Source organism: Callithrix jacchus, chromosome 22 (assembly GCF_049354715.1).
Source record: "Callithrix jacchus isolate 240 chromosome 22, calJac240_pri, whole genome shotgun sequence".
Taxonomy (NCBI): Eukaryota; Metazoa; Chordata; class Mammalia; order Primates; family Cebidae; genus Callithrix; species Callithrix jacchus.
The window spans coordinates 41629016-41638963 of NC_133523.1; the positions used below are offsets into that span (position 1 = coordinate 41629016).

At 59.0% G+C, this 9948-nt stretch overlaps 1 protein-coding gene across 12 annotated transcripts in view; it reads left to right on the forward strand.

The window, feature by feature from the left end:
- The window catches only part of BICRA (BRD4 interacting chromatin remodeling complex associated protein), a 99020-nt gene extending 90930 nt beyond the window's left edge, over positions 1 to 8090 (forward strand). For 8 of the 12 annotated variants that reach the window (XM_035287419.3, XM_078360245.1, XM_035287418.3 and 5 more), the window contains 7 exons: positions 51 to 231; positions 490 to 599; positions 1482 to 1621; positions 3573 to 3721; positions 3913 to 4007; positions 4249 to 4351; positions 6115 to 8090. In XM_035287419.3, the coding sequence (XP_035143310.1) occupies positions 51 to 231; positions 490 to 599; positions 1482 to 1621; positions 3573 to 3721; positions 3913 to 4007; positions 4249 to 4351; positions 6115 to 7205 (1869 nt within the window). In that variant the 3' untranslated portion in view covers positions 7206 to 8090. The remainder of the gene's footprint in view (positions 1 to 50; positions 232 to 489; positions 600 to 1481; positions 1622 to 3572; positions 3722 to 3912; positions 4008 to 4248; positions 4352 to 6114) is intronic. The other 4 variants (XM_035287421.3, XM_035287420.3, XM_078360243.1 and 1 more) reach the window with 1 other exon arrangement.
- Positions 8091 to 9948: the final 1858 nt, after the last annotated feature.

Genomic DNA, 9948 nt, shown 5'->3' on the forward strand with positions numbered 1-9948 from the left:
CCCACTCCTAGCCCATGTCCCCCACCCCTCATCCACCTGTCCCTCCTCAGGTGCCGTCCGGAATCATTCTCCAGAACAAGGCTGCGGGGGCTCCTGCCACCCCACAGACCTCCACCAGCCTGGGGCCTCTCACCAGCCCCACTGCTTCTGTGCTGGTCAGCGGGCAGGCCCCATCCGGGACCCCCACCACCCCCAGCCACGCCCCCGCCCCGGCACCCATGGCCACCACAGGTAGGGGAGAGGTCGCCTCCCTGCCCAGAGAGATGGGTCCTGAAGATGGGTGGAGGGCTGAGAGCAGGAGGGTGGGATGGGGCATGGCTGTGGGACTCAGCACAGGGCACCAGAACTCAAGGACGCAACGAGGGTGGAGTTGGCAGGGCGGGCTGGAGGGCCAGGAGGAAGTGGTGGGTACAGGGTAGGGCTCCCATTTGAGGGGGGGCCTTTATGCTGTGACCGCAGGCCCTGTCTCCCCCCATCCCCCACCCCCAGGCCTCCCCCCTCTGCTTCCGGCCGAGAACAAGGCTTTTGCCAGCAACCTCCCGAGCCTGAATGTGGCCAAGGCTGCTTCATCCGGGCCAGGGAAGCCCTCCGGGCTGCAGGTAAGGGGCCCTCGGAGTGGGGGTCAGGACAGGACCAAGAGTCTTCAGGGAACCAGGAACCGGGGCCAGCAAGGGCGGGGGGGCTAGGAAGATAGGGGCAGGGGGAGGCTGGGACACGACCAACAGTTGTGCAGGGCCAGGAAAGGCAGATGACACCCAGGTGGGCGGCCAGAGATGATGCAGAAACACAGAGATGGTAGGACAGAGACGGCGCCAAGATAGCTGGCGAAGGGGTGAGGGACGGTCTCTGGGGCAAGAGCAGGGGACATGGACACAGGACAGGGAGGACAGGGCTGAGACGACAAGATGGTGAGCTCAGGACAGGAGAGGCGGGGATGACATGAGACAAACCGGAGACGGAGCGGATCAGGGACCCAGAATGGAAGGGCGAGAGGGCAAGAACAGCTGAGGCCGAGGCCGTCTGTGAGGTGTGAGACGGAGGGAGACGGATGACAAGGAGAGGAGCAGGTGGGAGGACGGGGAGCAAGAAGCCAGGAGAGGAGCAGGTGGGAGGACTAGGGTGCAAGAGGCCAGGAGAGGCACAGAGACGGAGACTACGGAACAGAGGGCAGACAACGAGGACGAGAGGGGAGCCAGGAAGGGGAGAGAGACCGTGTGAGTCAGGGGTGCCGGTCTGGATGGTGACCGGAAAGCAGGCATCTGGCAGAGGAGGGAGGTCACACAGACGCAGCCCTGGGTGAGGGGACAGAGAAGACCCAGGCAAGGATGCCCAGGACTCCAGCCTGCCTGTCACCCTCTTTGTCAGCCCCCCAGCCCAGTATAGGTCTCCCCTGGGGTTCATCATGATGGGCAGGGGATCCCGCCGTTGGGCCAGGCACCCACCCAGGTGTGACACCGGTCCCCTGCCTCATTGTCATCCAGGCTGGAGGGGAAGCGGGTCAGGGCGCAGAGGGAAGGCTTCTCCGAGGCAAAGGCCTCTCACTCACCCTTCTTCCCCAGTACGAGAGCAAGCTGAGTGGCCTGAAGAAGCCCCCCATGCTTCAGCCCAGCAAGGAAGCCTGGTGAGCCCACACCCCACCCTCTCACTCCTGCCCTGTACCTTCCTGAGACCTGGGGGAGCATGGGGCCACCCTCCAGAAGCGGGGGTGGGGGCGGCGGTCCCAAGTGCCAAGCCCAGCTCCACCTCTTGATAGCAGTGTGGTTCCCTCAGACCAGAAGAAGGTGGTGGAGGGTGGGCTGTGGCTCTGAGAGGCTGGGGCTCAGATGGGCGGCAGCGTGGTCTGCCCGGGTTGTGGGTGTGCCCTCCTTGTCTCCCACACGGCTGGGCAGGGTTGGTGCTGAGCCCCACTGGGTGGGTGAAGTGCTGGGTGGAGGGAGGGAGTGGCCAGTCTTGGCTGCTGGAGGATGTGATGGGTGCGTGTTTGGGATGGAGGGATGGGAGTCTGGGTGGGTGGATGGGTACATGCTGGATGCTGGCCTGCTCTCTCTCCTGCCCTCCTTCCACCACCAGTATTTTTGTTTTGGGTATTTTTTTTTTTGAGCCAGAGTCTTACTCTGTCACCCAGGCTGGAGTGCAATAGCACAGTGTTGGCTCACTGCAACCTCTGCCTCCTGGGTTCAACCGATTCTCTTGCCGCAGCCTCCCAAGTAGCTGTGACCACAAGCGCATGCCACCTCGCCCTATTTTTAGTAGTGACAGGGTTTCACCATGTTGGCCAAGCTGATCTCGAACTCCTGGCCTCAAGTGATCCACCTACCTCGGCCTCCCAAAGTGTTGGGATTATAGGCGTGAGCCACGACGCCCAACCCACCATGAGTGTTTTTTAAAAATGCATATTTTTTCGTGGAGACCAGGTCTTACTATATTGCCCAAATATTTGTACTTGTTTTGTTTTTGAAGATGAAGTCTCATTCTGTCACCCAGGCTGGAGTGCAGTGGTGCAATCTCCACTCACTGCAACCTCTGCCTCCCGGGTTCAATGATTCTCTTGCCGCAGCCTCCCTAGTAGCTGGGACTACAGGTGTGCACCACCACACCCAGCTAATTTTTGTATTTTTAGTAGAGATGCAGTTTCACCATGTTGGCCTGGCTGGTCTTGAACTTCTGACCTCAAGTGATCTGCCCACCTCGGCCTCCCAAAGTGCTGGGAGTACAGGCGTGAGCCACCGCGCCCGGCCTAGGTTGGTGTGAAACTCCTAGGCTCAAATGATCCTCCCACCTCAGTCTCCTGAGTAGCTGGGACTACAGGCACGTGCCACCGCACTCGGCTAATTTTTTATAATTTTTGTAGAGACAGGGTCTTGCTGTGTGGCCCAGGCTAGTCTTGAACTCCTGGGCTCAGATGATCCTTCTGCTTCGGCCTCCCAGAGCGCTGGGATTGCAGGTGTGAACCCCTGCGCCTGGCCTAGAAGTGTGAGGGAAGTCCCCACTCAGCGCCCAGGCCCGGGGCTCCATGCTGGGAACACAGGAGTGAGTGCCAGAGTCCCTGCCCCCGCATGCAGAGAGGCTGCTGGTCTTTAGCAGAGGACGGAGTTGGGCCTGCCTGGTTGGAGACAGTCACACGGCCAGTAGACAACCCACTGTAACACACGCCGCCCCGTGGGAAGACAGGATCCAGCCTCCCTCCCTCGCTCCCGAAGGCTGCACTGAGGCAGGAGGCAGGGTGGAGCCACACTGCCCCCAGGTGGCGGGAGGCAGAATAGCAGCTTCCAGGCTCTGGCCTGGCTCCTGCTCTGCTCTTGCTCCCAAATGTGCTCTGAGGAGTGACTTCACATCCCTTTCTCGACCTCACCTTCCCCTTCTGTAAAATGGGGATAGCGATGGCACTGCTTTGTTCTGCTCCACTCAGTGAGACAGAACAAGCAGGCTCAGCACACGCGAGCACCGCTGCCAAGTCCTCCCCTTCCCTGTTGTATTCAGCTTCGGCCTGGGGCTCAGGGTTCAGGGGCTTCCCCTGGCCCTCACCCGCTCTACCCCCCGCCGTGTGTGGTCTCTCCCCTCTCCACCCGTAGTTTCCTGGAGCATTTGCACAAACACCAGGGCTCCGTCCTGCACCCCGACTACAAGACGGCCTTCCCCTCCTTTGAGGATGCGCTGCATCGCCTCCTCCCCTACCACGTCTACCAGGGCACCCTCCCCTCCCCCAATGACTACCACAAAGGTAAGGCCTTCCCAGGACACCGCCCTATATGTCCTGGGGGACCGCAGCCGGAGGGGCGGGGCACCACCGGTGTGGAGTCGTGGGTGCTCGGTGCGCGATGCTGACTCTGCCCCGCCCTCCTTCCTGCGTGTGCATCCACGGGTCTGCGCGCCCCAACATCGCCACCCCTGCCTCTCTTCCCTTCCTTGCAGTGGACGAGGAGTTTGAGACGGTCTCCACGCAGCTGCTGAAACGCACCCAGGCCATGCTCAATAAATACCGGCTCCTGCTCCTGGAGGAGTCCCGGGTAGGGTCAGAGTCACCTCTGGGCTCCTCCCCACTGGGACATGGCCCCTTCCCCTGGCCTGCTCTGCACGCAAAGTGGACTCCTCCCCTCCTAGCCAGAGGAAGGGGGTTGGGAGGGGGGCGGGAGCTCTGATCACAAGGGAGACAGTTTGGACCCTGCACGTATCGTCCCCATCGCTCACACCCCTTCCCCCTTCTTGCTGGTTCACTCTTGCTGATTCTTCTTTTCCCCTGACCCCCAGAGGGTGAGCCCCTCAGCGGAGATGGTAATGATCGACCGAATGTTCATTCAGGAGGAGAAGACCACCCTTGCCTTGGATAAACAGCTGGCCAAGGAGAAGCCAGGTGAGCTGGGGATGAGAGCGGAGGGGAGGGAGAGGTGCACCCCCCCCCCGCCCCCGCAGAAGACTTAGATTCAGGGTGGAAATGGGTGCATGGTCCTACCTCACTCCACCACCAGGAGGCGCCCCAGCCCCACCTTCCTGCTGCGGCTGGGCCTCCCCTGACCTCCTGCATCCGAGACCAGAGAGCCCACATCCATCTTCCTCCATCCTTATGTGTCCCTTTCAACCCTGCCACTCTGGGATGGGGGGAATATTCTGCCACCCCGAGGACAGAAAACAGGAGAGCCGATGCCTAGGTTGCAAAATATATAAGGTGGCGCCTACTCTTGGGTGCCTGTCCTGAGTGCCTCCTTAAGTGTCGCGCCTTTGGCGGCTCGCTGGTCTCTAGTCTGCTGTCTGCAGGAAGTGGCACAGGCTGATCCCAGCTGCCAGAGCTTCCAAATATCCCCGTAGCCCTCCCCCATGGCTTCCCTGCTTTCTGCTTCCAGCCCAGGCTTTTCACCTTGAGCTCTGGACCTTAATTTGGAAAAAGTGGCCATTGGTACTTAAATGGGTGCAAAGGGGCGGCCGTAGTGAAGGAGGCAGGAGTGATTCTGAAATCTCTTGGGTGGGAGAGGAAGGATAGTTCCTTGGTTCGGGGCACGATGCTGGAGTCTTGGTTCAAATCCTGGTTCTGCCACTTGCTCACTGTGACCTCGGGCAAGTTACTGACCTTCTCTGTGTCTCCGTGTTCTCATTTTATAAAGTGGGGTTTGGCAGGATCAGTTTACAGTCTTGTCTGACACCCTGGGTGCCTATGTGCTGGAATCGTCTGCTTTTAGAAAGGTGATAAGCTGCCTACGTGCTGTCTTGTGATTTACCCCCAGTGGGTTTGGGGAAGCACTCTGTGATCCAACACACTCATATTTCTGCAGTGAAACCAATGGGTATCCAGAGTAGATGGGACACGTGAAGACCATAAGTAACCTTATGCAGCAGGGCACGATGGCTCACGCCTGTGCTCCTGGAGCTTTGGGAGGCCGAGGCAGGCAGATCACGTCAGGTCAGCAGTTTGAGACCAGCCTGGCCAACATGGCGAAACCCTATATCTACTAAAAATACAAAAGTTAGCTGGACGTGTGGTGCACGGCTGTAGTCCCAGCTACTCGGGAGGCTGAGGCAGGAGAGTCGCTTGAACCCAGGAGGCGGAGGTTGTTGCAGTGAGCCAAGATGGCGCCACTGCACTCCAGCCGAGGCAACAGAGTGAGACTGTCTCAAAAAAAAAAAAAAAAGTCATGTTATTTCACACCAGATTTTGAAATTGGATACTTCCTCACCCCCAGTTTAAAAAATATACGAGCAGTGCTGTCCGGTTGAACTTTTTTTTTTTTTTTTTTTTTTGAGACGGAGTTTCGCTCTTGTCACCCAGGCTGGAGTGCAATGGCACGATCTCAGCTCACCGCAGCCTCCGCCTCCTGCCTCAGCCTCCTGACGTGCTGAGATGACAGGCCTGAGCCACCGCGCAGACCTTGTATTCTCTTCATTCATTTAACTCTGAATGAGCCCCACGTGGTTCGTGGCCGCTGTGCCAGACACGGTGGTTTAGAGTTGGGGGAATCTGGGCTTCGCTGAAGAAGGTCACAGGCAGCCTGTCCTGAGGATTGGAGGGGGCCAGGGCGCAGCCTGGTGTCTGGGTGGCAGTCGCTGCTCACTGCACACAGCTCCTCCCAGCAGGGTCGGTGGCCTCATCCTAACCCTGTGCTTTCTTCGCCCCTGATTCTGCAGACGAGTATGTGTCTTCTTCCCGCTCGCTCGGCCTCCCTGTGACAGCCTCTTCCGAGGGTCATAGGCTCCCCGGCCACGGACCCCCGTCGTCCTCGGCTCCCGGGACCTGCGCCCAGCCCCCTCCGCACCTGCCCACCAAGCTCGTGATCCGGCACGGCGGGGCAGGCGGCTCCCCTTCGGTCACCTGGGCCAGGGCGTCCTCCTCCCTGTCGTCGTCCTCCTCCTCCTCCTCCTCTGCCACCTCCTCCCTGGACGCCGACGAGGACGGCCCCATGCCTTCCCGCAACCGTCCGCCCATCAAGACCTACGAGGCCCGGAGCCGCATTGGACTCAAGCTCAAGATCAAGCAGGAAGCCGGGCTCAGCAAGGTCGTGCACAACACGGCCCTGGACCCCGTGCACCAGCCCCCACCACCCCCAGCCGCTCTCAAAGTGGCCGAGCCGCCGCCGCGGCCCCCGCCGCCCCCGCCTCCCACGGGCCAGATGAACGGCACCGTGGACCACCCGCCGCCCACCGCCCCCGAGCGCAAGCCCCTGGGCACCACCCCGCACTGCCCGCGCCTGCCGCTGCGCAAGACCTACCGCGAGAACGTGGGGGACCCCGGCGCCCAGGAAGGGGTGCCCGCGGGCAGGGCGCGGGGAGGCAGCCCAGCCCCACTGCCAGCCAAAGTGGATGAGGCCACCAGCGGGCTCATTCGCGAGCTGGCGGCCGTGGAGGACGAGCTGTACCAGCGCATGCTCAAGGGCGCCCCTCCGGAGCCCGCAGCCAGCGCCGCCCAGGGCACCGGGGACTCTGGCTGGGAGGCTCCCACGCTGCCCCCTGCCAAGCGGCGCAAGTCCGAGTCGCCTGACGTGGACCAGGCCAGCTTCTCCAGCGACAGCCCACAAGATGACACGCTCACCGAGCACCTGCAGAGCGCCATCGACAGCATCCTGAACCTGCAGCAGGTCCCCGGCCGGACACCCGCGCCCCCGTACCCCCACGCCGCCCCGGCCGGCACACCTGCCTCCCCGCCGCCCCTGCACAGGCCCGAGGCCTACCCGCCCTCCAGTCACAACGGTGGCCTCGGTGCCAGGACGTTGACCAGATAACACCGGGCCGGCTTCCCTTCCCCTCCTCTCCTCCTGCAGACGTCGCCAGGACAGCGGCGCGTCCGCCCCCAGCCTCCTGCAGACTCGAGCCGGGGATCCCCTAACGGTTTTTCTTGCCTAAGTTATTTGAGTCACAAAGGCCTCCTTCCCCGCCGCCTGCTTCTGCTGGGTGGCTGGGGGCTGGGCACGGCGGCGTGGATTTCGGGGAAGGGCTGTGCTGCCAAACGTCCCCCCTGCCAGAGGAGGGGCAAATCGGTGTGTCCGTTCCTGTGTCTTCCCACTTCCTGGCACACTGCCCCTCTGTCCGGGGTACATGCGCGCGTGTTTGCCAGGGATGGGGCCGCCAGGTTGATGCCAGCGCTCCGGGTGCCTGTCTTGTCCGTGTGGCTTCGCTGATGGTGGAGGGCGCTGGGAGCTGGCAGGGTCCTTCCAGACAGGCTCCGCTTCTCCCCACCGCCCCCAACAGGCCGTTAAACAAAACCAGAGAGGGGGTGGGGGAGCCAGCCTCCCTGGCTGTGCCCGCAGGCACCCGTGTGACATGCGCACGTCCAGCACATGACCTGTGTCCCCCCCATGTGTGTGTGTGTGTGCGCTCGCGTGCAAGTGAGTGAGAAATTTCGAACGCTCCCATCCCTCGACTTTGAAATCTGAGCAAAACAAGAAATTGGGGTCTTCCTCTCCCCCGACACCCTCCCCAGCCAGTCTTCCCTCTGTTCTTCCTGCCTCCATCCACCCGCGCCAGGTTTTGAAATCTCGGAGACAAAACTAGTACTGTAAGATAAAGTTTTTTGTACTGTATTTATTGTGTATAACGATTTTTTTAAAGGAGAATTCTGTACATTTAGAACTCTTGTAAATTAAAAACCAATCCTTTTTTTAAAACTGTACTCACGCCCCCTTGGCCCATTGCTTTGGGTGTTTGAGGGTGGGGGAGTGTTCGGATCTGGGTCGTGAGGCCGCCTTCTGTATTGGTGGAGCACCTACTGAGTGCCAGGCCCCATTCTATCCTCAGGGTTCAACATGAACAAGGCAGGTGGGAGTTCCGCTGACAAGCTGACTTGGTAGTGTGGAAGGCAGACAGTAAACAGCTAAGCTGAATTCAGCCAATTCTTATCCCCCGTGAGGTTCTGTGTATCTGCAGATACTGAAAATCAGTGACTACCAAGCCATTACCCCCAGGGAGACAGGGTGAGGTTCTCAAGAGCCTCTGATCACCACATTTTGGTCAATACATCACCTTGGTTTACGTGTGTTGCTGTTTAAAAACATTTATGTACTTTTGAGATGGGCTGACTGTCACTCAGGCTGGAGTGCAGTGGCACGATCATGGCTCACTGCAGCCTTGACCTCCCAGGCTCAAGCGATCCTCCCACCACAGCCCCCCAGGTAGCTGGGATTACAGGTGCACCACCACGCCTGGCTCATTTTTTTAGTTTTTTTTTTTGTAGATGTGGGATCTCACTATGTTGCCCAGGCTGGTCTGAAACTCCAGGGCTCAAGTGATCCTGGCCTTGGCCTCTGGAAGTGCTGGGAATACAGGCATGAGCCACCATGCCCAGCCCTAAAGGTATCTTATTTAATACATACTGTTGATTCATTCACATGGAGGTCACACCAACCCCACTATAACTCGAACCTGGAGGAAGCCTATCTCACACTTTTTTTTTTTTTTGAGATGGAATCTCACTCTGTTGCCCACATTAGAGTGCAGTGGCGCAATCTCGGCTCACTGCAACCTCCGCCTCCTGGGTTCAAAGTGATTTCTCCTGCCTCAGCCTCCCGAGTAGCTGGGATTACAGGCGCCCACCACCACACCCGGCTGATTTTCCTATTTTTAATAGAGATCGAACCACTGACCTCAAGTGATCCATCGACCTCTGCCTCCTAAAGTGCTGGGATTACAGGTGGGATTATATAAATATAAATATATAAATATAAATAAATAAATATACAGCCACCACGCCCGGCTGTACATTTATTTATTTAAGACAGAGTCTCACTTTGTGCTCTCAGCTCACTGCAACCTCTGCCTCCCGGGTTCAAGTGATTCTCCTGCCTCAGCCTCCCGAGTAGCTGGGATTACACGGACGTGCCACTGCACCCACCTAATTTTTGTTTTTTTTAGTAGAGACGGAGTTTCACCGTGTTGGCCAGGCTGGTCTCAAACTCCTGACCTCAAGTGATCCACTGGCCTTGGCCTCCCAAAGTGCAGGTATTACAAGCGTGAGCCACCGCGCCTGGCCCTATTATATTTTTAGAGGTGAGTTCCAGCTCTGTCACCCATGCTGGAGTGCAGTGGCACAATCATAGCTCACTGCAGTCTTGACCTCCTGGGTTCAAACTATCCTTTCACCTCACCCTTCTGAGTTGCTGGGATTACAGGTGTGCTCCCTTGCGCCCGGCTAACTTATTTTATTATTTATTTTTATTTTTAATAGACATGGGGTCTCGCTATGTTGCCCAGACTCCTGGCCTCAAGCAATCTTCCCATCTTGGCCTTCCAAACTGTTGGGGTTACAGGTGTGAGCCAGGGCACCCGACCTAAATTATTGTTACTATTATTGCTGCTGCTGTTGTGATTCTCGTGTTAAGAAGAGCGACAGATTGGGGAGCCGCCCCCAGAGGTGGAGGTGGAATTCGAACCACGGGCTGGACGCTGGAGCTCTCGCCTGCCTCGCTAAGGCGTCCTCCTCACTCTCCACCAGGGGGCGCCAGAGGCCGGGAGCCCGGTTTGGGGACCGGG